Genomic DNA, 26,812 nt, shown 5'->3' on the forward strand with positions numbered 1-26,812 from the left:
GGGCTGTAACCTGAACCACAACACAGTGAGAGAGAGAGAGAGAGAGAGAGAGAGAGAGAGAGAGAGAGAGAGAGAGAGAGAGAGAGAGAGTTAGGGAGAGAGAGAGAGAGAGGTTGGGAGGGAGAGAGGGAGTGTGAGGGAAAACAAGAGAGGGAGAGAGAGCGATGGAGAGAGAGGGGGTTTGTAGGGAAGGGGGGAGGGAGGATGGAGAGAGGGAGGGAGAGAGAGAGTAAGAGGAAAGGTTTTGCATAGAGTGACGAGGCTAGAGAAAGAGAAAGAGAGAGAGGGGAGGTATAGAAGGGGAGGGTAAGATATAGCGGGAGGGAGGGAGGGAGACGGAGAACGATTGAGAGCATGATGTCAGCTGAGTTCAGAAAGTAAACAGTGGAGCAGTCTGCAGCATGCTGTCTGCCGGCCGGGGAGTTTGCCTGGGGAGACCCCAGCGCGGGGGCACCCACACCATCCCGTGGACCGGCACCCGTGGGTACAGGGGTCGGGGGCTGCCGTCCTTCGTCTCCATCTTCACCTTTGTCCTCCTCCTCATCCTCCCGCTCCAGGGCTCAGCCTGGCCTCACGGTAAGACATCTCTCTCTCTCTCTCTCTCTCTCTCTCTCTCTCTCTCTCTCTCTCTCTCTCTCTCTCTCTCTCTCTCTCTCTCTCTCTCTCTCTCTCTCTCTCTCTCTCTCTCTCTCTCTCTCTCTCTCTCTCTCTCTCTCTCTCTCTCTCTCTCTCTCTCTCTCTCTCTCTCTCTCTCTCTCTCTCTCTCTCTCTCTCTCTCTCTCTCTCTCTCTCTCTCCCCCCCCCCTTCTCCTCCTCAGCCCCGTTGGTTGAAACAGTTCTCCGGGGGGATTGAGAAGGGAATACCGTCGGAGGGAGAGCCGGCCCGACGGCAGACCGTTCTCAGAATGCAATGGAAACAGCACATTCAGAGGGTAGAGAGGAAGAGCGACGGGGGAGCTAGTGAGGCGAGCGTTCGACCTCAGCAGAGCTGTGGTTGTACTTGTTGTTGTGAAATGTTGGATGATTGGCTCTGGGCTGTGCTTTGTTATGGGCTTGCTACCCCAAGCGGTGAGTGGGATCCTGTTGTAGGTGTTGGAGCGCACGGTTCAATCCGAGGAGGACAAAGGAGGGAGAGATTGAAGCCCGGGCCAGGGTTTGGGATGGCGGCGGGGGGGATGCAATGTTTCCGATGTTAAAACCACACATTCCGCTGGGTGGATGGGGAGCCGGTGGTGGGGCCGTGGGAGGCTTGGCAGCGAGTTTGCTGTTCTGTCCTCCTGGTGTTTTTCCGGTTGCTTTTAAAGTAAACGCGCCGCTGTTACTTTTGGTGATGTCTTCAACTGGAAACCCCACCCGCCCACAGCCGTATCCTGACGGCTATGACGCCGATAAGAGGGGTCGCGCTCGTCGTTTATCTGGCGGTCGCTGCCGGGAGAGTGTGCATGGGAAGCATGCGCTCACTAAACGACTACACCAGCCACCCCCCTCCCCCCCGGCGCTGACAGCCCAGCCGGGGCAGACCTGGGAAGAGTTACGAGCTGACGATTAACACGCCTGAGGGCATTACGCTGTGTTTTCATCATCCCGGGTCCTCAGGAAACACCAGGATGAGTTTAAAGAGCCGGGGCGAGTTGTGGGGTTTAAGTGTTCCATGTGTTGTTCACCGCGGGGAATAGCTCGCTAACATACTGGCATGCCCTGTGTGCGATGGTCTTGATGGCCGTGAGTCACCCCCCAACGTGGCGTGAGGCGGTAATGATTGCACGCGTGCTCAGCTGAATGGGGTTGGTGATACTGGGCTGTGGAGGGAGGTTTGGACATGGTGTTAGTGTTTGGCTTGTTTCTCAGTCTCGGGCAAGAAGCTGTGGTTATGAAAATATGATATGGTATTTTTCTCGCTCCTTCTGTTTTTGTGTGTGTGTGTGCATGTGTGCGTGTGTGTGTGTGTGATTGCGTGTGTGTGTGCGCGTGTGATTGTGATATGGCGTCTGACCCGGGCAAGCGTTCAGATGCAGTTGTGTGTGTTTATGTTTGGGGCCGGGGTTTGAAATGATGAATTGAAAACAAACAAAGCTACGACAGGGCTATCTGACCCACAATCGCCATGGCGATCCAGGCCACTCGACACAATGACGTCATTGAGTGACAGCGTTTTTTATGGACTTTTTCGGTTTTTGGTTTTCAGGAGAAAGAAAGTAATTGTGTGTGTGTTTAGCATGGTTATTCTGCATGCCTGCTTTGCTCCCTCAGAGGTTTCCTGTTCCAAGGAAGGGGAGTCACACACACACACCCAAACCCAAAAACAAAGACTGGTGCACACACAGACGCAGACATATTCAGACACACACACACACACATACAGATATATAAACACAAACAAACACGCTTTCGGACACAAACACACCCTCACACACACACACAGACACACACATACACACACAAACAGGCAGGTAGACGCAAACACAATTACGCAAACACACGCACGCACACAAACCCTAACCCACATACAAGCCATAAAGTCTTTATTTTCCGTGGCATGCGAGTGTCATATAAGCCGCTGTGCTCAGCAACACAAGGAAACGGTTAATCCAGCAGACGCGGCCCATGACACAGTGGCTCATGTAAAACCTTTAGAAGACAATAAGGACGACGCCGGCGTGTCCCTGCCTGCACTGTGCAGCTGTATCGACCCCTGGAGGACCTGCACCCCCTGAACAGGAGCCATGGAAACAGAGGCCGGCTTTGCTGTGGTGAACGTCACACAGACAGACGTGAATCATGACTACCATTAATCACTGCTATGGCAGCGCTGCGGTACACAAACGCTACCTTCATCTAAAAAAGAGCCCCTCTCCTGATTGAAATGCCTTGAAGCTCTGATGACACAGAAAGGGGCCTTTTTATCGCTCAGGCTGCACGGTTGCTTTTGATCCTGAATGATGAACAATCCATCAATCAATCCATTAAATAATTCAGGTGTACAAAGCATCTGAGCCCAACGCAGCCGAGCCACGTGCCACATGGCGGCGGTATGTGGCTCAGGAGGGAGAGCAGGTTGGCTGGTAACCGGAAGGTTGCTAGTTTGATCCACGGCTCTTCCTGGCTGAGTGTCAAGGCGTGCCTCTGCAAAACACCTGCCCTTGACGAGCTGGCTGTCTCCTTGCATGGCTGACACCTCCGTCGGTGTGTGAATGTGTGCATGAATGTTAGGCAATATTGTAAAGCAATTTGAGTGGCCACTGGTTAGAAAAGCCCCGTTTAAATGCAGTCCGTTTACCATTTAACCAACAGGTAAAGCCAAGAGCTTTTGTTTTTGCAGATTCTCCTGCGTTCTCCTTATTTACCCGTTGCAGTACTTCAGAATCCCCCTAGGGGTGGATAAACAGCAGAGCAGCAGACGTCAAGTCAATCCCAAGCACAGACCAGCTGACAGCAGCAGTGTCTGCTGCCTTTGGCGCTGAACTCAAAGAGGACCCGGGCTCCCCAGGTAGTGAACTAAGAGACAAGGTCAGAGAACGACAGCCCGCTGGCTCAGGAGCTTTCATCTCAACGGACTCCGGGCGTTATCCTTCCAGAAAGAGTTGGCAGTCTGCCAGCGTGGAGGAGATGATGCCTGCCACGCCCGGCTTAGCCGTGCTTGGTGTGCCTCTCTCCCTTGCGGGTCGTTATTGCCTGCTATTCTCTCCCTCACCAATAGGGGAGCTGGTGCTATGGGCCGTGCCAGGTCCATGATTGGGTTGATTGGACGGGAGATAAAAGAAGCCATTCCCGTCGGCTCGCGCTCTCTCTCATGGCTCCGGCCAGATGCTGAAAGGCTAGCTGCAGCCTTGCTCTTCGATCATTACCGTATTCTGCGTTGCACTACATTACACTGATATGCACTCCACTTTTTGTTTGGCTTCTCATTACTGATTACGGTTGTATATAGGTTTAATGAATATTGTTATTCCTTTGTGATCAGCGTGGTCTCCTCGTTCATGTCAGCTCTACTTGAGCCAAGTGGTCCTGATAAAATGGGGGCTCGTCCAGCCGTTTTTTGATGGCTCTTCTAGTGTGTGTGCTTGTGTGTGTGTTTGTCTGTGGGTGTGTGTGTGATATGACACGCACAGACAGCCACACACACACACACATACTCACACTATAACACGCACACACACACACACAAACACACACACAGACACACAAATCTAGGATTATGTTAAAAAAATGCGACTAAAATGCTGATATATTTACGTGAATGTAATGATTGGAGCGAAGGCATGAACAATTAAATGAGCGCCACCACACCGTTGTATGAGATGAGTCCACCATGCAGCCAGACCCAGGGCCACACATCTGACACCGGCCCCCCAGGAAACCAATTCGATCCACAACCCACACATCCACACAACCCTTCCAAGAGTCACCATGATGTCAGCGTCTGGCCCCGTATCAAAGCTGCTTAGGAGACCCCCGTGGCCCGCAAAGAGCCGAGAGCATTGGAGGGGTCCGATCTAGGGGAGGGAATCAACAGGGGCCATACGATTTAATTTGTGTGGTTTCCGATTGGCCTCTACAGGTCTGCTGGGGTCCACCCTCCCTGCTGGGGTCCACCCTCCCTTCAAAATAAAAGTAAAAGAAATTCGATTTTTGAGTCAACTCGACGATAAAAGTATTCGAGAAGCAATGAATACACGACTACAGCCGATACACTGTGATGGGGGTGTCTGTCTCATGCCTACAATATTGCTGTCTTAACCGCTGTGGGGTCTTGTAGGGACAAAAGGCAAAGGCTAGGTTGAAGATTAAATAATGAAACCATAACTGGATTGAAAATGGCTGCAATTGTGTAATGCATGGAAACAAATGTAAACTCTAAATAGATTACAGTGGGGCCCTTTATATTTAATTCAGCACAATATTTCAGCATTGCATGCAAACGCAATTTAACAAAGGTATATCAAAGTAAACACTATCTTCCTGCGCCCGTATGTATCACTATACAAACCCTAAAGCAGTATAGTCTAACACGATCATTTTGGCTAATTACATGAAATTATATTTTTAAGGCCAAAAGTCATGCACTATGAGAGGGCCAGTACATACAGTATTAATGAATTTGAAAAACACTTGAGTACCCAAAACTCTCCATATATCAACCATAAGGCTCCCATTTGCTGCCTTGTGGGAAGCTTTATATGGAATGATAATTACAAACTAAGCTATTTCCACGCAACCAATTATGTTGTCAGCTCTGGGTTAAGTGTAAAACTGCTCTTTATTAAAAATGTTTTTTTGTGCCAAGCATTCCTGTTGAAGGCAACTCAAACATATAGTCTAACAATGAAATGTGAAACCACTCACTCATTCAATCACTTACTCACTTATTCACTAATTTACTCATTATTATCGCTTACTCACTCACTGGTCATTCGCTCAGTCGCTCATTTATTCACTATTACACTCACTCCTATCCACTCTCTGTCTCACTCACCCATTCAATCCCTCAATTTGGTCTCCGCTCTCTCTTGCATTCTCAGTCACACCTGTGCATGTCTTCTTTACCATTTGACCCCAACCCAGTAAAGTCCCCCTTAAAAATGAGTTAATGATCGAGTCTACTCTTAAGAGCAGGTGTGGAGCTGAGAGCTGGACAGATGTGTCATTACTGGACACTTACTGGCCACTAAAACCACAGCTCCGGACGGGCCAGGAAAATGTCCACGCAGCAATATTTAACACCACTGCATTCATATTATTGGTTCCCTGCTTAACGAGAGATAGGGCTGCCAGGATAAAAAAAAAAAAGAAAAACGCTTATGAAATTGAACGATGAAGTAATATTTTCCCCGGTAAATAGCCTTAAAATGTCCCCTTATGCCAAATGTTTAAATGCCGGAGAAAGCCTCCTCCAAGTGAGTGACACTCTTGAGTAAGCTGCATTGTCTCTGAGGTGGACGCTGTCACCACATTTCCAGATGGGCTCATAAACTCTGTTAAACTGTCCTGGTGGAGTGCTGTGAATCAGGCGGAACGGCGATGTCCACCGGGGCTCAGCGGTAGAGCAGTCAACGCCGTCTCTAGACCCACGGTAGTGGGCTCCTTTCACCTCTGTGACCTCTAGGAGAGACCCCACCACCCGCACACAACTCAATCAGGACCAGCAGCCTGCTCAGGCCCGGATGACTTGGACTGCAGAAAAGTTCACAGATTAAACCAGCTCTCTCTCTCTTTCTGGTCTACCCTTTTCATATAAAAAAGAACATAATAATAATCCATAAACTGTAGAATAGAAATAGAGTTTGAATTCATTCATTTTTAACACTGGAGAACTTTTGCGCTTGAATCATTGGTTCCTATTTTGTCCAATATACTGTCTAGTTATAGGATCAGCATGCTGGGCTATTGAAACCCCCCCACCACCCCCTTATGGGCAGGTTAAGGGATTTGGTCTCTGATGGGTTTATTCCATGCATGGTTGTGTCATTACAAACAATGAAGTATATATTTTCTAATGCAGCACACAACCCACTATGGAAAACTAAAATGTTGAGTAAAGCAAACTGAAAAGCACATGCTAGGTAAGCTTACTACTTTTAACATGAACTGATAGTGTGCCAACTTAAATAAGGAAAATGCTGTATGGGCTCCTGCAGTTACCAGCCATCATTAACCATTAAAAGTAGACAAAAAAACGTTTAAACTTTAAAAGACAACTTTCATTGGTCTACATTTTACTCTGAAAGGAGGAAACCAAGATCCAGGGGAGGGAAGTTCAAGCTTGAAGAAAAGGGATTTTGCATGGTGTAAAAAAGAAACAAAAACAAAGAGGACCTCTCAGTTGCGACATGTCTTCATTCCACAGATGACTGCGGTCCTGAGGGTTGTCCAGAGGAAACACGCAGAAAATAGTCAGAGCAAACTGACGACGTAGGCTCTTTGTGTTTTCCTAAGCGAAAGGGTGGACACAAGTTCCAACACAAATGTGTTGACTTCTTCTTCCTTGCTCGGTTGTACTTTAGTTTTAGGGAGGGAACCTTGAATATGAAACACCTTTTCAGGCCTGGCAGGGCCATTTAAGAGCTGTCATCTGACATCTCACTCCCTTAGACCCTAGCCCACTCACCGGCTGTCCGACAGCAAGCAGTCCGAGGGCTGCTGGACACCTGCTGCTTGCCTAATAGGTTCACTTTAGACTTCTGTCTTGACAACCCACACTATATTTTCACACTCATTCAGACTCATACATTGCACCACTATGCCACAAAGCTAAAGAAAGTATAAATGATGTAGGATAACATTGAGGCGATGAAAGGACAGCAGTAAATAAACCTAAGCATTTGTTCCACCCAAAAGACACTTCAATTGAACGTCAACATGTTGGAGGGGAGATTTGTGGTCATGACAACACAAGCGTTTCATAAGACTCCAGAAACATGGAATTATAATCCTCCAGAGACAAAGATGAATTTGCTTTGTGGTTGCAGTTAACAGAGAATGCTATCATGTTCTCGGAATATGTTTACAAATTAAGGAACTAAAAAACAGGGTTAGGCCGATAAAGGATTAATGTAATATAAAACAGGCTCAGAATATTAGTCACCACTTCTCGGTGATGTTGAAAGATGCTTGTGGTGCGTGAGGGGTTGGCAAATAAACATTCAGAGAATAGACATTGTGACATTTTAATCTTGGATACAACCAAACAACCTAATTCAAACAAAGTGTTTAGTCCACCAGCAACAAACAGAAATGTGATAGTCACAGAAGACTGGTGAAAACATTACGCAACAGATGAGTTCCTTTTAGCATCCTTCATTGGCTAGAATGTTGATGACTTAACTCTTAAGTCTATCCCTCTAACTTACGTATTAAACCTGCACTATTTTAGTTCCCTATAAGCAGCCTCTAGTGGCTTGAATTGTAGCTACACTTACGGCTGGATCTATCTTCCATGGTGGGGGAAATATTCCCTGGCTAATTTGACTCATGGATGGCTGCATTTAATTGTCAAGAAACTTTCTAGTTCAGATATTTTTCAGGTATGGAATAATGGAGTGAATAAAAAATTGACATAATGAAGGTTTAAATAATCAGAATCCGGAAAATATACCAAAATATTTGATGGATAACAGACAGTGAGAGTACCAGAGAAGAGCCAGGGATTTAACGGCATGGCTTTCATGCAGATTAGGTTACATTCCATGGTGGAAACGCAGGCCGAACCAGCAGACCATCTTCCTAGGATGAGGAGACATTCCTGAGGAGAAGAGCAAATTCCTAGCAGCAGTAGGATATCATCCATGTATTTTTAATCCGAAGTCTGCTTTAGAAATGCATAAATATTTTGCAGAGAAATGCTTCAGCTTTCTCACCACATCCGTGCATCTGTGCAGCACAGCACCGAACCCAGTCGCCGGACAGACGGAGCAACACCACCCCAAAACAGAAGTCTCTTACACGCTTCGCATTGTATTGACCTCCATTCAGTTCTGTTTTTTCTGTTTGCAAGGGGGGACACCCACACCCACACAGGACGCCCATGTCCTCTGCTGTGTCTGCGTTTGTGGCTAGATTTATTTTGTTTTTGAGTATTCAGTCATCAGATGTTTTCCAACATCGGAGACCATAAGAACTGTTGCTTCAGCATGCAAGGCACATGATGCTAGCCCAGCCGTATCACAAGACAAAAGCAAGATGATCTAAAACCAACATCATATCATGATCATATAATGCGTAACTAAGTGTCATCTCAGATATAAAGAGTGTGCAAGCAATAAGATTGAGAAAAATATTAGTTGTTTTGCGCTGTGACTGGATTTAGGTGCCTGACACAACATTTGTGGCCCCTATCTGATATTCGTCTTCACTGTCAAGACCAGAATTATTTTCTAATCTGTTTCAATGTATTCTACGTAGTAATGACTACCCAACTGATTTGATTTAGAATGGAACCAGTAAAGGCATTGCGGGGCCTGACAGTTGATGTTTCCACTAAAAACACAAAATGAAAAGCCTGTTGTGATTATCCCTAATTCTGTTTCCATGACAGCTGTTCTGGTATGTTTCCATTATTCAACAGAATAATGAGTCAGAGTGTGAGAGTAAATACAAGTCAGATATCAAGAAGCATACTCGCTGGAATCCACCTCTCTCCGATAAATAACTAGAAAAATGTATAAACATCAGTACTAATCAGAATCAGCCATCTTGTAACCAATGCCTAACTGTATTATAAATATTATATCTAAAGGAAAGGGGAGCTGAACTTTCCCTAAACAATAAAAAACGAAGTAATCACTAACATAAAGTAGCCGAAAGTACTCACACTAACACGGCCGTTGTGGTCTTTCCTCAGACTACAGGTACGGTTTCTCCGACCACTGCCCTGGACCGGAGTGGAGCGTGATGTGCCGCAACTGCTGCGAGTATGACGTCATCCGGTGTAAATGTCCGCTGCAGGGCACCCGCGTGGGCTACGCCGTGCCGTGCTGCCGTAACGCCATCAACGAGTGTGACCCCTGCATCATCCACCCAGGTGGGCTTAGTGCCGCACTCCTTACGTACTCATTTTTTTTAATATTTATAAATGTATGAAGAGTGTGGTGCACTTTTCCTAACATTGGATTCCATGTTCATGAGCTCAAACAACACCTGGAATCATTTGAAGGTTAGGGTTTCCTTTTGGCTTTCCGGTTTCACAAGTTTTATCCATTTATTTTACAGTAACAGCTGTCTATAGTCGAATGATGACTGTCCATCACGTTGTACTGTAAAAGCACAGAAGTAGACTGTATTTCATGTTGCATAATTCCATCAGTAAGTTCCTTCCTCGCAAAAAAATCAAGGCTGTGATCAACGAAGGAAGGGAAAATTCATTCCACCGAGCAGTCGTTTTGGAAGTGATTTCCTTCTCTGCCTCACGTCTGGTTTAAGCATCGGCGTCTGTCCATGCTCTCCGAAGGAGATCACCCTGATGAGTTCACCAGTCCGCCGGGAAGTGAACCAGGGCCAGCTCTTTGAAAGGGTTCAAATAGTTCAGGAAAAGTTAAGAGTGGACAGTGACGCACACACTACTGACTGTCATGCAAGTGGGCCTTTTCTATTTACAGTCCCCCTGTCTGTCTGTCTGTCTGTCTGTCGGCCTGTATGACCGTCTGTCTGAGTGTCTGTCTACCTGACGTCTGTCTCTCCGACCATGTGTCTCTCTCTCCGACCATGTGTCTGTCTCTTCGACCACGTGTGTGTCTCTCTCTCAGGGTGCAGTATCTTTGAGAACTGTAAGCGGTGCAACAACGGGACCTGGGGTCCCCGCGACGACTTCTTCATCAGAGGGAAATTCTGCGCCGAGTGCCGCCCTGGCTGGTCTGGGGGGGACTGCCTGCGTGAGTACCCTCCAAACCCCCTCAGCCCTCTACCACCCGCCCTCCCCTTCCCTCCACTCCCCCTCCATCCCTCACCTTCCCTTGACGTCCCTCCCTCCCCTTCCCTCCTCTCCCTCCCCTTTGCTCCCCTTCCTCTCCCTCCCCTTTGCTCCCCTTCTCTCCCTCCCCCTCCCTCCCTCCACTTCCCTCCCTCCCTCCCCTTCCCTTCCCTACCCTTCCCTCCCTCCCTCCCTCCCCCTCACTTCCTCCCCTTTCCTCCCTTATCCCAGTGGCCTCAATTCATCTCTGCTTGTGGCACTTTCCCCTGGCCGACACATTTGTCTCCGCGACGTGTTGCTTTCTTCCTGTGTATTGTTTTCTGCACGCTTTTACTATCTTAAGTGTGCAACACATCATCATGTCCTACGAATTTTCCCCGCTTCGGAACATGGCCTGAAGGTTCTGCGGTGACAGCGAGCGAATATGTTAACGTTCCATGACAACACCCCCCAAATCGTGGCTATAATTAAGGTAATGTTTGGATGGATGAAACAACACTTTACTATATGCAAAACCAATGCCATGGGGCACAGGAAAACAGACCTTTCCTCACAAGCTGGAATCTGTCACCCGGATAATGCCTATGTTGGCCCTGTGTCAACACACACATTCATTGTGGGTTGTGTGTTCGCTTCTATCGCAGTAGCAGGCCGGTGAGCTCCATTTTCCCTCAGCCTCGCAGCAGAAACCCTAACCTTTAGCCATGTACGCACAAATTGTTTTGCAGACCGCCAAAAAAACTCTCCCCCGCGTTGTGTGTTGTTATTTCTACCAGAGTGCGGGGGAGTGGTACGTAAACGACAAGGACATCTGGTTCTGGAGAGCTACCCCAACAATGCCCGCTGTGAGTGGACCGTGCAGGTGGACCGAGCCTTCACCATCGACTTCAGGTTCCCCCAACGCTACACTCTCACTCGCCACTCTACTGCACCAGATCACTCACTCATTTCCAGTAATATCTAAGGCATCTAGCAGACGCTTTTATCCAAAGAGACTTACCTTAATAAGTACATTTGTCAGAGGAAAGAGAAACAACAATATAGCGCTGTCGGTAGAGTTAGGATGTTCATAGAACCATGTGCCAAGCACTTACAATCGCTAAGTTAACCCATAGCCCGTACTCAAATAAGATAGCCAAGATAAGATGCTTTACAATGCTAAGTACTATATTAAAGTGCAAGGAGGAACAACATACAATAAGTGCGTACATTTAGTGCCAGGACGAACAACATACAAATAGTGCATCAATTAAGTTCCAGGACGTACAACGTACACAAGTGCGTACATTAAGTGCCAGGACGTACAACATTCAACATGTGCGTAAGTGAGGTTTGTGGTAACGGGTGGGATAACGGTTGCCCCTCAGGAGAGAGCGAAACCCAAATGCAAACGAACAAACCCTTGAGACAGAATTCCTCCATCCAGGGGACCTTGAGGAGTTCAACAGAGGCCAAGCAGGGCAGACCAATCAGGCGAGGACAAACACAAGGCAGAAAGGAAACAGCCACAGAGGAGCTCTGAGTTAGCCCATCTGTTAGAGCTATTCAGTTCCCTGCCCAGTGAAATCATTTCCATTTACTTTGGACACCTTGGGCCTCGGCAGTGAAGTCAGAGGCCCCAGAGCCACTGAAGACCACTGGCTACTTTCGTAATGGGATAAGCTATTGCTGCCGTTCTTTCCATTACGTTTTCCTATTCACTTTTCAATATGCACTGCCGTGTGGAGCATTCAAATACGAAGGGCACGATGTCGAAGCAGTCAGGCCGCAGGCTTTAATGCAGTTTGCGCTAAGTTGCACGTTGCCATCACAGGCTTTTACTAATTCCTAGTATTTCTCCAGGTGCATATTGAAAGCCCTTTCAACTTCACATCCGTGGTTAACTATGGAAAGTATTGGCCCGGTCCAAAAGAGGGACGGATTCCCGTATAGATGAAATTAACTGTTCCCAGAGTACACAGAAATTTCATTTTTTATGGCCCCTGATGGTGTAAATGCCACGGAAGCGTTAAGTGAAATAGTCCAGCGCTCTGCCAAGGCCTCGTTTGGAGTTGATGGAAACTTATGAGGTTGGTTCGTCTTGATTTATTGGCAGCAACAAACCCTTGTATTACCTGCTTCATTCCTTCCTCTGTATTCAAAACACACTCACGCACGCATACCCGCACACACGCACCCACACACGAACACACGCACTAGTACCAAGCTTTAATATGTAAAATCGGGAATCAGCCCAAATGGCAACAGGCTAAGGTTTAGCGTGGCTCATTAGCACCAGAAGTCATTTTATTAAAGTGGCAATGTTTATGATTGAGCCCATTCCAGTAAGCAGGCGAGTGACTTTCAGGATTAAAGGCACTCAATAAGAGTGTTCTGGCAACACTTACTGGCTGTGCAACTGTGTGACGCAAACTAGCTCTGGCTCGGCGTGAGTAATGATGTGATTAAATTGAAAACATAACAATATTATGGAAATCCCTATCGATCAGTATTGACTCTACAGCTATGCCGAGGTTAAATGTTACACATTGTGTCTTTAATCTAAGGCCCAAAAAACGACAGGAGTTTGTGTCATGCAATAATAAAAATCTGAAGAAACCCAAACGTCAATTCCATTTTAGCTACAGACAATTGTTGTTTTGGGACCTTGATTACAGCCTTGTATAAGTTTGATTAAACACCACAACAACATTAGTACGTTTCTACATCCGCCTGAGTAAACACATTCCCAAAGAAAACATCCATCAATCATTCAATTGTAATGAGTTGTTTATTTGTACTAAATGATATTCACCAGAAGGTCTTACACTGATATCAATTTGAAGAGACAGCAACCAATTAAGGCTGCTATTAGTTCCCATTTTGCTCTGCAGTTGTTCGATTGGGAGGTGTTTATTGCCAGCTTTGCCTTTCTTTGCAGCACCTGTCTTTATTTGTTTAGTATACTGTTTCTTTACCACTAGAAATGATGGATTATTAGAAGTGAGCAATGGTGTGTCGTGTCAAAAACGTCCTCTTGTAGAATGAACGATTGATATAAGTTACATTTCTTATCATCAAAGAACTAAATTCTTGAACGATTAACTTAAATCAACCTGTCATTTATCTTGGTTCCTTTCAGAAATAACCCCTTTTGTTCAGAGCTGAACATTTTATCGGTTCAGTTCTCAGAAGGGTTCGGCCTCAGGGATTTTCCGCAAAAAGAATATACTGGCACAGACAACATTCTCTATTAAAATAATTGAGGTGTGTGAAAGTGGCTGGAACTCTGTCCGTGTTGTTAGCCCATTCAATGGCTCCGACTACAGCTCATTACTCTCCCGCTGGCTGTAGCTTAGCAGAGCTTACCGCGCCACGCTGCCTGCCACTCTGTCAGACTGTGGTAACCACAGGTCATCTGTGGTACACAACTCCATCAAACCGTTAGTCGCAGCAAAACACAATGTACAAATCACAAAGCATTTCATAGTTTTGTCTTTCATTGATTGTGATTCAGCTGGTTTAGAAAGATATTTAGAAGTCTTCTCCTGTCCAAGTTGGAAGTTCAGATCTCTTTTGGCTTTGGAGAGGCCTTGTAACAACATAACGGATCACTGGAGGTTTAAAGTTCAATGCTCGGGCAAAGGAATGATCTCAAGGGTAACTGAGGTGTAACCCATTTCTGATCTCGCTCTTTCTGTTTCTGTTCCTTCCTCTTCTTCCTCTTCTTCTTCTTCTTCGTCTGCTATCAGGTTCATGATGTTGAGTCTAGAGTTTGACCACTCTTGTCGCTATGACTACGTGGAGATCCGAGACGGCGACAGCATCAACTCGCAGGTCATCGGTCGGTTCTGTGGGAACACCCGACCCGGGCTGATCCAGAGCTCGGGGAACACGCTGCACGTCCTCTTCGTCTCCGACGGCTACAAGAACTTTGATGGCTTCTTCGCCACGTTCCAGGAGAGTTCTGGTAGGGTTGTGGGTTAGGGTTACGTTCATGTTAGAATTAACAACCTTAACCATACACTACTGAAATCAAAACACATTGTTTGCGGTGCAATAGTGTATTGGCTAGGCCAGGGGGTCCAACTGGCAACGAAAAGGTACTGGGTTTGAAGCCCTACATTCCTGTTAATAACATGTATTAAAGCACCAGCTGAGTATAACACACAAACACACACACACACACACACTCACACATACAAATCAACATGCAAAGACTTACTGAAATCCTACAGACAGACAGCCATACACCCACACAGACAGACAGACAGACAGACAGACAGACAGACAGACAGACAGACAGACAGACAGACAGACAGACAGACAGACAGACAGACAGACAGACAGACAGACAGACAGACAGACAAACAGATGCGCACACACGCACGCACGCACGCACGCACGCACGCACGCACGCACGCACGCACGCACGCACGCACGCACACACACACACACACGTTGCATGAATCTTTTAGAATCTAAATTTGGGTTTTCTTAACCAGGCCGTTAATATACCGTGAGGAGAATCGCTGTGACTCCTGGAACAAATGTCCAGCTTTGTGTGGCAGCAATAAACATGCTTGTTTTTTCCCCAGCTTGCAGCTCCTCTCCGTGTCTGCATGATGGGACTTGCGTACTGGACACCTCCTACTCCTTCTACTGTGCCTGTCTGTCTGGCTACACGGGACGGAGGTGTGAAAACGGTGAGTCACTCGCCCTATTATGAGTGGTTTTTAGGCGGTAAGCACCGCTTCCAACGTTAACCCAAAACCAGCAAACCCAAAACCAACAGTCATATCTGCAATTACTGGTCTATAAGTTTTTATTTCTATTTTTATTTGTCCCTTAATGATGTCATCGCATCTAAATTTGGCTTGCGGTTTTTGATATTATATATATCTGTAAAACCTACATTTATAGCATTTTAAAGTAATTTGATGCCTTTGGGGCTGCCAATAGACGTATGAAACGCTGTGTGACACACATATGGAGTGGAGGCTGTGATGTGCGACCTCCCCCCCCTGCCCCCCCAGTCCTCTCAGCTGTGGTCTGGAGTCACATGGGAGGATTCTGGGGTTTGGATGAGTTTCAGCACCAGCTGCCCGCCCGCCTTACTCCTTAGTCTGTCACAGATTCCGGCCCATCAGCTGTATGGGAAATGTGTGAAGGGGGTTTTTGACGGATGAGTTACAGACCACAGTGACCCCATGACAGTTGCAGGAAATGTACCGGGATAAGAAACACCCACACACACACACACACACACACAGAAATACCACAAATACAAAAATAAAGGAGAAAACAAATTGACTTGCAGGGCTGGGTGAAGTGAAGGTATGTGTGCTTAAGAAAAAAAGGAAGAAAACATGTTGCTCAAAATTGTCTGGGTTAGGTTTTGGAAATTTTAGGAAAACAGCTTTGGTCTCCCAGACAACCAAGTCCACACCCCTCCCTCCCTCTCGTGCTCTCTCTCACTCTCTCCCCCCTCTCTCCCCCCCTCCATCTCTCTCTCTCCCACTCCCCTTCCCTCTCTCCCCTTCCCTCTCTCCACATCTCTCTCTCGCTCTCTCTCTCACTCCCCACTCTCTCCCTCTCCCTCTCCCCCCCTCTCTCTCGTTCTCTCTCTCGTTCTCTCTCTCGCGTGCGCTCTCTCCCCCTCTCACTCCATCTCTCTCCCCCCCCCCCCCTCTCTCTCTCCCTCCCTCTCTCCTGCAGGGCATTGTTTCCTAAGGGTGCAGCCACAGTCAATGTGGCTCATAAAGTATTATATTTATGGGTGCCTGGATATGAGCCTGTGTTATTCCATGCCCATTACAACTCTGGGCCCCCCCCGACTATAGGAGCCCCGCAACAACGACCCACTGTCAGCCCCGGTCTATGTTGTTGTTTTTCTCCCCTGCCACTGCCACATAGTCTTGCTCTATGGGCTGAATCAGAGTCCATAAAACGGATGGTGGAACCAGCTCACCACTGTAACACGGCCCAGCTTTGTCTTTTGGAGGAGACGCCCATGAACACAACTCACTCCAGATACTCTGCCTTCGCCACGTACCCGTACCCAGTCATTCTCTGACAGCTGCCTGCTCGGACAGCATTTATAGTTTTCAAACCAGGACCACATCTCTCTCCGGTGTGATATAAAGTCTAAGCTGGCTGCAGGGCCTTCCGCGCTCAGTGGAAAGTTTCCCGAGTTCGATCCCAGATGTGTGTAACCCACCTGCAGAAGGCCCTTCTTGCGTGTCTTCCAGCCGGAATCATAATAATAACAACACATAGTAGCAACCCCCCCATTAGCCGTCCCAGAACTGTGCTACTGACTCTATTAAACACTGCTTTACAAGGCGTTTTACAGCAGGCCAGCCTGCTTCCTGTGTTCCAGACCATGTGTTTATGTCACAGAGAGCAGTTAAGAGCTTCACCACTATGGGCGGAATGATTAATTAATGGCTGGAAGATTGGAGGCTGTGCTTTGTTTACGGCTCTGGGTCTGCGTGTAAGACAGGAACTGGGAACTCCTGGACTTTAACTCTCTCTCCGGCTGCCTTCTCACTGTGTGTGTGTGTGTGTGTGTGTGTGTGTGTGTGTGTGTGTGTGTGTGTGTGTGTGTGTGTGTGTGTGTGTGTGTGTGTGTGTGTGTGTGTGTGTGTGTGTGTGCGTGTGTGTGCATGTGTGGGAGTATATGTGAGTGTTGATGTAATTAAGTTCATGTCCGATTCTTGTAAACAAAGAGTAAAAGTAGACAAATACTTGAACTAGCTGAAAGGTTACAGGTTGCTCCTGTAAACCTAATGCTTTAATATTGATCATCATGTGTATCTGTGTATATGTGTATATATGTGTATCTGTGCACATGTTTATCTGTATGTATCTGTGTAGATAGGTGTATGTGTGTACCTATGTGTGTGCGTGTAACTATGGTTATGTGTGCAGTGTTTCCCCTAGAATTTTTTTTAGGCCCGGTGGTAAGAGCTGATGGTGTGATTTGTTATACATTTTTCACGGGATGCTAGAGTATTTGTTGGTTATTTCCATATAAAACACTTGCTTAGCCATCACAAGTTGGTTAAGTTATGGACATATAAAGAAAGAGGCTAGTGTTTCGCGGGGGGCGGTAAAAATGTCCATGGTAACGGCGGGCTGAACCAATCAGACGTCGCATTTACGCGATCGGTTCATGGTATAGTTCTTCTGCCGGAGAATAAACAGTGTTTTTCTAAAAACAAAGTTGATTTAATATAAACTAATTTCATGTACAGGAGCATAAAGCACCAATACATATTGAGATAGCTGGTGGTGAGCTTGGATGGTTATGATATTATGGCTAATAATAATAAAAAAAATAATAATAAAAAAAAAATTTCATTTTTTTTCTTTTTTTTGGCCGGTTGTTGGCCTGGCGGGGGCGCTCGTTGGCCTGGCGGCCCGCCAGGCCTGAACAACGATAGGGGAAACACTGGTGTGTATCCGTGTATGTGGTTGTGTGAGTGTGAATCTTTTTATGTGTGCATCTGTGTGTGTTCATGTATCTGTGTGTGTGTCTCTGTGTCCGTTCATGTACCTGTGTGTGTAGTGGTGGGGTGTCGCCGGCCCCCCATCCCCGCCCACGGCTCCACCCAGGGGGTGTTCTACCACTCAGGGGCCCGCGTCACCTTCCACTGCGACCTGGGCTTCCAGCTGCGGGGCCCCCGCTCGGCCGTCTGTCTGCTGGACGGCACCTGGAGCGCCTCCGACTCCCAGTGTGGTAACCTAGCAACCGCCTCCTCCTCCCCCGACCTCCCCAACGGTCCCTAGTGGGGATCTGAATGATAACATTTATAATATAGCTTCAATAATTATTCTATTCATATATTTTGTTTATTTTACTTTTGCATATATTCTGTTGCTTTATTCATACTTCAGTTATCTACCCATCTATTTCTGTAACAACCAAAATAGCCATCCATTTATCAATATCTCTCTCTCTCTCTCTCTTGCTCAATCTCTCTCCCCCCCTCCCTCCCACCCGCCTCTCTCTCTCTATCCCCCCATCTCTCTCTCTATCCCCCCATCTCTCTCTCTCTCTCTCTCTCTCTCTCTCTCTCTCTCTCTCTCTCTCTCTCTCTCTCTCTCTCTCTCTCTCTCTCTCTCTCTCTCTCTCTCTCTCTCTCTCTCTCTCTCTCTCTCTCTCTCTCTCTTCCCCCCCCCCCCCCCCCCCCCCCCCCAACCATCAGTACCAGTGGAGCAGTCCTGTTCCCTCCCGCCCAAGCCGGCCCACGGGGACCACTTCCTGGTGTACGGGCCCAACGACGTGCTGATCGCCCTGCAGTACCTCTGCTACCGGCCTTACAAGCTGACTGGCGGCTCCCAGCGGACCTGTCTGCCCAACAACACCTGGAGCGGAACCCCGGCCCTCTGTAGCAAAGGTAAGTGTCAAGGTGTCCCTGATCAAGACACCTCACCCTAACTGCTCCTTACGAGCTGGTGGTTGCCTTGCTGGGTTGCCTTGCAGGGTTGACTCCGCCGTCGTTGTGCTCAATCGCCGTCTGCTCAATCGCCGTCTGCTCAATGCCCTAAATGTTAATGGAAAGGCCACGTAAGAGCCCAGATGTTAACACCTGTTTGACAGAGGTGTAATTTAGGCCAAATGTACCGACTCTGCACTTAACTGTCTCTGAGCCAGGAGATGAACCTGAGTTATGGTTACTTCAGTCCCGTTACTATGGCGTGCTGCTATTGAGATAAAAAGCAAAGCTGTCGGGCGGCATATGGCGCAGGAGGTAGTGTGGGTTGCCTGGTAACCGGCGGGAGGTTGCTTGTTCAACCCCCGGCTCCTCCTAGCCGAGTGTCGAGGTGTCCCTGAGCAAGACAACTTACACCTTAGCTGCTCCTGACGAGCTGGTTGTCGCCTTGCATTGTTGCCACCGCCGTCGGTGTGTGAATGTGTGCATTGATGGGTGAATGTTAGGCAGTATTGTAAAGCACTTTGAGTGGCCAGTGGTTATAAAATCGTAACATCAAGGACATCCACCATGTCCAAAAGGTCCTGGGTTTGATCCACCTGTACACTGTCTCACTGTAAGGTGTCATTGATAAGCAAGAAGCCCTAAGCTTCTTAATTACATGTGTCTCAATTCACTGAGTTGAGTAAAGCACCCTCTTTCTGTTTGACTCCTAGTGAACAACACACTGGAGGAACCAGGAAGACACATGGAGACCAATGTAGCCGTCAAAGTTACTGAAGGCCAGGCTAACACAACGGAGGCTACGAAGACAGAGGCTCATACAACTGAGGCCAATGCACCCGCGGCTAACACGACGGAAGCTACAACGACGGAAGCTAATACAAATGAGGTTAATACTACAGAGGTTAGCACCACCGAGGCTTATACCACAGAGGTGAACGCAACGGAGTTGAACAAAGCTGAGGTTAATACGACAGAGGTTACAACTACAGAAGTTAACACAAGAGAGGTTAATACTACGGAGGCTGTCAACGGGCATGAAGTCGATGCAGAGCACCGAAACACGACGACGGGAGGCCATGGAGAGCCGTCCGTCATCAACACTCTGGAGGTCCCTGACACAGAGGAGAGGAGAACGTTTTCACCAGACCCCCGCGGACGCGGTGACGCCCTGGAGGGCGACTGGACAGACATCTTAAACAGCCTGGACACGGTGGAAACCAGAGACAATGACCCAGCGGCGGTCGGAGAGAACGACAGACGCTCGACGGAAACCACGGCCGGGAACGACGTGATTGACGACACGATGCGCGGGACAGCGGAGGTGACGGAGGTAGTGGTGGTCAGAGATAAGGGCCGGGAGGAGGAGGAGGGTAGGAGGAAGGAGCAGGTGGAGGAGGACAGCAGCCCAGACAAGGTCAGCCCCAATGACAGCGAGAGGAAGATAGCCCTGTCTGAGCGGGACAACGTCCTGGACGTAGCGTTGGAGGTCGCCCCGGAGGTTGTGCCGACAGCCAACCGGACGTGGACCGCCGACGGCAACGAGATCGTGACAGTGAACAAAACATGGGTTCCCCCAGAGCCGGAGATGGAGACCGTACCAAGCAGGAGCAACACCTCCCGTTTCACTCCGTACAGAGCGGGGGACGGCGAAGGAGAGGAGACCCCTGGGAAAGCCACGTCGCACGGTGCGAAAGAGAGCCGAAACGAAAAGACAGACGAAGACACAAAAGCAGGGAAGGATGCTGCGGCTGAGGAACTGGAGAAGGAGGTTAAAGAACAAGAGAGGCAGCAGAAGGAGAAGAAGAGGAAGGAGGAGAAGGAGAAGAAGAAGGAGGAGGAGAAGGAGAAGGAGAAAGATCTCAACGCCAGCATTGACGGTGAGGCCACATCTTCTATTAGACACGGTTTATTTGTTGAGCAGAGTACAATGTACACAGCCAACGATTGAAGTAATCCAAACCACACGCCTAGGCAGTGTGGTCATTCAACTTTAAAATCAAATTGAATGCTGAATTGTTTTCAAATGAATGAATGGCAAGGAATACCCCCCGAAACAAAACAATCTGACGTGCTCCAGTTGAACAGGCACATCAGGGCCAGTCCAAGAGGAAAACATCCCACCCTTACCCCACGACGTGGCTACTAGCTATCAACTCACATTTTCCTTCAAACCCCCTCCCCCCCCGCCCTTCTCTAACCCCCTGCTGTGGTATCCAGGGGGGATGTGCCGGGCTCCGCCCCGCCCACACCACGGCTCCCTCCGGCCCGTGCCAGGGCTGGTTCCAGCGACGGTGGAATACTCCTGTAACCATTCGTACGCACTCAGCGGTGAGGCCCGCCGAGCCTGCCAGCCCAACGGCACCTGGAGCGGCACGCAGCCGCTCTGCGTCCGAGGTACTCGGAAACCATTTCATCAACCAGGCCTTCATTATGTTACTGTTGTTGTCAGGGAAAGGGCACAGAGAGCATTATGCACAAACAGCGAATGGGATCTTATAATAATGATGGTGTGTGTGTGTGTGTGTGTGTGTGTGTGTGTGTGTGTGTGTGTGTGTGTGCATGCATGCTTGTGGGTGTGCGTATGTGTGTGTGTGTGTGTGTGTGTGTGTGTGTGCATGCATGCATGCTTGTGGGTGTGCGTGTGTGTGTGTGTGTGCATGCATGCTTGTGCGTGTGCGTGTGCGTGTGTGTGTGTGTGTGTGTGTAGCCTGCAGAGAACCAAAGGTGTCAGAGCTGGTCAGACAGAAAGTGCTGCCGCTGCAGATTCCATCCAGGTGTGTTGCACTGACTGTCACACTCTCTGACTCAGACTAAATTACTTACTGTCTCACTGTCTAGCTGACTTCCTGCCACTCTGTTTCACTGTCTCACTGACTTCTTCTCTGAATCCACAATGAATGACTGACTCACTGTCTGCACACAAAAAATGAGTGTCATGCTTTATTCTATCAACCAAACCGATATTGATTTTTGGGTGCCGATGCCGATGCCGATTATTTTCAGAGAAAAATTACGATTACGATTTAATCGGCCGATTAAAAAAAAAAAAAAAAAGCATATAAAACCCAGTTTTTGATACCTTAAATATACTTTAAACACTTTTGACGAATATGTGAATTGAATGCAGAACCTTTGAGTGTTTTAGAATACATTTACAGTCAAAAATGAGTGTAATGTAAAATGTAAAATAAATAACTAACTCCCAATGTGCTGCGCTCGTGAGCAGTGACTAACACGTGCGTGCTGAGCAGTATGGTCTCACCGTTACAGTATAACAAATTAACATGGCCTGGGACCTAAAGAAAAACAGGCACAACATGCTCAAACAACGCGTCTTGTGTACATTGGTGAGGTGAGCGCGCAGCTGCCTGAGCGAGCGTGCTTTCATGTTGTACGGTAAAATTCAATCTCCTCTTTTTTACTCCAGCTAAAGTTGTTAGTTAGCAAGGCGAGTAGGAGCGCAATCTGCAGGATACTAAGGGCAATAACATAAAAAATCGGTCGGGCCCTACAACCAATACCTATAATCTATATTTGATAATGAGAACTACCCGATAGGTTCTGCAGATGGTAGGAGAAAATGGCTCAGTTCAATGGTGAAGCAAAAACACAATATAAATATTGTTCATAGTTTCTACATTTAAGATTCATGCATTGTTGTTCTTTGTACTATTTCTGTATTCAGCATCTTAATACAATCATTGTCACTGCAGCAACACACCAGCATGACCTCCTTGTTTGTGCAAACCAAGTAGGCCATAAAACTCTGTCCGTTGTTGTTCTTTGTACTATTTCTGTATTCAGCATCTTAATACAATCATTGTCACTGCAGCAACACACCAGCATGACCTCCTTGTTTGTGCAAACCAAGTAGGCCATAAAACTCTGTCCGTTCCCCTGCTCTCCTCCTCTCTCACCCCCAGGAAGACCCCCATCCACAAGCTCTACTCCATGGGGCTGGGTCACCTGCTGCAGGCCGACGAGCCCCGGGGGGCTGTCCAGGCCCTGCCCCAGGGCTTCCACCACCTGTACGCTCAGATAGAGTACCAGTGTGCCTCTCCCTACTACCACCACGCCGGCAGTGCACGCCGCACCTGCCTCAAGACCGGCAAGTGGAGCGGGCGTCATGTCTCCTGCTCGCCAGGTGAGGGCAGTAGCGGGCCGTAGGAGGATATAACAGCTGGATGACGCTGATGGTCTCGATGCTACAGGCAATCACACACACATACACACAGAAAAGCACACTGGGAGGAAGACACAGGTACATGCACAAACATATAACACACACACACACACACACACACACACACACACCTTTTTGAAAATAAAGAAGCTGTGAACTATACACACACACACACACGTACACACACACAGAAACCTTTTTGAAAATAAAGAAGCTGTGAACCACACACACACACACACACACACACACACACACACACACACACACACAGAGACAGTCAACGAAGGGGTCAGGTTTAATTGAACACGATGCCAAGTGGGGACTCTCAAACCTCTTCTATATCTTCCCCTTCCTTCCCCCCTCTCCCACCCCACTCTCCCCTCTCCCACTTCACGTCCCTCCCTCTCCTGTACCCCAGTGTGTGGGAAGCATTCAACCTTTGACCCCCAGAGGCCAGCAGAAGCCCACTGGCCTTGGCTGGCGGCCATCTATCGGCGCTCCACCAAGAAAGCCAACGCGTCCAAGGTGAGAGACTTCCCCCTTCAGTTATACCGACAGGACCCCGTGGTCCGGAGATCGTAACCACGTTTACGATGGTAACCGTGTAAAACCGTGTACCAAAATGGTTTGCCTAAATTACCTCCTCGTGCCGATTCTTCCGAAATTGCGAGGGCGTGTGTCACGAATGTAAACACAAACGTTTTAAAAAACGAAAATGAATAGCACATCGGTCTTTGTGGTAGGGCATTTTGTGATGTACTTCCATGGCAATCCACTTTTGGATTTAAATGAAAAAGAAAATTGCATGTTCGCATTAGCTGTCACAATGCCTTCGACTGCGACGGTTTTTACAGGCTACAACACACGTCACTGCGAGGTGTGAATGAAGACAAATGGTACGGTTCACCGAGCGCAGGCACCCTGTCAATTGTGGCTTCCGTTGACCCATATCGCGCAACACCATGGATAAACCTGGTGTTTTTTTTAAAAGCATCCTCATGAATAAATCTTCTTGCCTCGACCCGTCTCCAGGCGGCCTCGTTGAAGCCCCTGAAGAGCGGCGCCGGGTCGGTTCCGGGGGGCCAGGACGGGGGGTCCGACTGGCAGCTGGTGTGCAGTGGGGCCCTTGTGAACCAGCGCAGCGTGGTGGTGGCGGCCCACTGCGTGACCGAGCTGGGGAAGGCGTACCCCCTGGGGACCGCCAAGATGAAAGTGGTGGTTGGCAAGCACTACCGCAACGACCTCAGGACCTCCAAGGGCCTGCAACACCTCAGGGTGAGTTCTGCATCTAGTGCAGGAGAATTCTCCAACATCTCAGCGGGAACTCTCCTCACTAGTGTTCCATGGAGGTACTGCAAGTTAATTACGCCTTTTCTGACGGCATTACTGTTATTAAAGTACATGTTGCCTACCTGAGGCACCATGGCATAGTTGCAAGTATTGGGTTATTTTACCTATTCAGGTCAGATGTGGATGCCTCAAGTCAGATACACTGATTAAGTGCATCCTCTAAGAGCTTTCCATAGTGAGCGTTTAGGGGGGATATGACACCTCATCCACTGGCAGGGTGATAAAGGGCAGAACACTTAAGGTTTGTTTTAGGAGTGGTGGGGACAATAACCATAAGCTTGAGTGTGGTCTGAAAAGTGCTGGGTACCCTTTATTCATCCATTGAACTCTGCATTACAATATGCTGTACAGTGTATTGTCAGGTGTTGAAATTATTCGAATACTGTTTCGGAAAATTAGTATTTGAAGCTTAAATCAGTATTCGGAGCTTCGTTATTTTTTTTTTTCCACGTACGTGACTTTACCAGAGCGAGGGAGGGAGGCAAACTATAAGCGTCAGCGACACCAAGCAGAGAAGCGAGAGAGGTGGAGGAAGAATCGATATCTTATTTCCCTTTACTTTATAACAAAACATTAGCGGGATCTCTGGAGGAAAAGTAATACTTAAAACCTTAGCTCAGTCGTTTGTTTACGTTCGCTGTACAGCGCCGCGCCAATCAACTGTGACTGGCTTGCTGCAGAGCGTGAGCGTCTTGGGAATACCCGGTCAATATAATACTGCGGTCAAGCCAGCCGACTCAGTTTTTTGCCGTACCACTACCTGTATATACTAGCCATTACGGTAATAGCGTCTCAGTACTAGTTTCAAATAAAAGCATTCGTCGGGTACATACAAAAAGACAGTCAATAAAAGCAAATACTATCAAAGGAAGTGTACGGCCGTTGTGGTATTTACTTCCAAAATAAAAGCCCACCAAACATTCCAATATGAGACATATTACATATGATTTTGGATACGATTTAAAAGAAAATGCCCTGTTATTTCAGGCTCATTTCACTTCAGGGCGACGACCCCATGGGGTCACGCAAAAGTTTTCAGAACATTCTGATGTGGAGTTTCAAAATAAAAGCCAACCAAAGTTTCCAATATGAGACATATTACATATGATTTTGGCTCATTTAAGGCTCATTTAAGTTCAGGGTTATAGTTCACGACCCCATGGGGTCACGCAAAAGGTTTCAGGACATTCTGATGTGGAGTTTCAAAGTAAAAGCCAACCAAAATCTCCAATATGAGACATATTACATATGATTTTGGATTCAATTTAAAAGGAAATGCCCTGTTATTTCAGGCTCTTTTCACTTCAGGGTTATAGTTCAAGACCCCATGAAAAAGCCAACCAAAGTTTCCAATATGAGACATATTACATATGAATTTGGATTCAATTTAAATGAAAATGCCCTGTTATTTCAGGCTCATTTCACTTCAGGTTTATAGTTCACGCCCCCTTGGGGTCACGCAAAGGTTTTCAGAACATTCTTATGTGGAGTTTCAAAATAAAAGCCAACCAAAGTTTCCAATATGAGACTTATTACATATGATTTTGGATTCAATTGAAAAGAAAATGCCCTGTTATTTCAGGCTCATTTTACTTCATGGTTATAGTTCACGACCCCATGGGGTCACGCAAAGGTTTTAGAACATTCTTATGTGGAGTTTCAAAATAAAAGCCAACCAAAGTTTCCTAACCCTATGGGGTCGTGAACTATAACCCTGAAGTGAAATGAGCCTGGAATAACAGGGAATTTTCCTTTAAATTGAATCCAAAATCATATGTAATATGTCTCATATTGTAATGTTTGGTGGGCTTTTATTTTGAAAGTAAATACCACAACGGCCGTACACTTCCTTTGAAAGTATTTGCTTTTATTGACTGTCTTTTTGTATGTACCCGACGAATGCTTTTACTTTAAACTAGTTCTGAGACGCTATTACCGTAATGGCTAGTATATACAGGTACGGCAAAAAACTGGGTCGGCTTGCTTGACCGCCGATCTCGATGAGTCGGCTGGCATGACCGCAGTAATATAATGGATATAATATGGACACATAAGACAATCAATATTCGGTATTTGTAATGGATTTATTGTACAAATTCCCTGAAAAGATGCACGTCCCAGGATGAATTGAAAAGCTCCCGTAAGGGCTGAGATCAGCTGATTTGGAACGGAGCAACAGCTGTTCGCTTTCACGGGGAAAAACGAAGGAACTTCAACCTACTTAGGCCTACTAATTAACGTTCAAAAGCTATTAAATCTTCAACAAAATATGCAGATACTGTCAAAATCGGTTCCAGGGAGTATATAAGGATTATAATGTTGTTTTTGATGGTGTTTTTTTCTGGAACGAGTATTCGAATATTCGCTCGTAAAAAACCAACGAGTATTCGAAGCCTGAAAAATGGCATTCGGGCCAGCCCTATGAAGATCATATTCGAACAATAAAAGTTG

At 47.3% G+C, this 26,812-nt stretch overlaps 1 protein-coding gene across 1 annotated transcript in view; it reads left to right on the forward strand.

The window, feature by feature from the left end:
* The first annotated feature begins 346 nt into the window (after positions 1–346).
* The window catches only part of pamr1b (peptidase domain containing associated with muscle regeneration 1b), a 55,600-nt gene continuing 29,134 nt past the window's right edge, over positions 347–26,812 (forward strand). The window contains exons 1-14 of the mRNA XM_056598762.1: positions 347–576; positions 9,338–9,517; positions 10,239–10,364; positions 11,179–11,293; positions 14,134–14,351; positions 14,980–15,087; positions 17,955–18,125; positions 18,595–18,786; positions 19,539–20,705; positions 21,046–21,222; positions 21,536–21,602; positions 22,752–22,972; positions 23,430–23,536; positions 24,044–24,286. Coding sequence (XP_056454737.1) covers positions 402–576; positions 9,338–9,517; positions 10,239–10,364; positions 11,179–11,293; positions 14,134–14,351; positions 14,980–15,087; positions 17,955–18,125; positions 18,595–18,786; positions 19,539–20,705; positions 21,046–21,222; positions 21,536–21,602; positions 22,752–22,972; positions 23,430–23,536; positions 24,044–24,286 — 3,267 coding nt within the window. The 5' untranslated portion in view covers positions 347–401. The remainder of the gene's footprint in view (positions 577–9,337; positions 9,518–10,238; positions 10,365–11,178; positions 11,294–14,133; positions 14,352–14,979; positions 15,088–17,954; positions 18,126–18,594; positions 18,787–19,538; positions 20,706–21,045; positions 21,223–21,535; positions 21,603–22,751; positions 22,973–23,429; positions 23,537–24,043; positions 24,287–26,812) is intronic.

This window comes from Gadus chalcogrammus, chromosome 9 (assembly GCF_026213295.1).
Source record: "Gadus chalcogrammus isolate NIFS_2021 chromosome 9, NIFS_Gcha_1.0, whole genome shotgun sequence".
NCBI lineage: Eukaryota > Metazoa > Chordata > Actinopteri > Gadiformes > Gadidae > Gadus > Gadus chalcogrammus.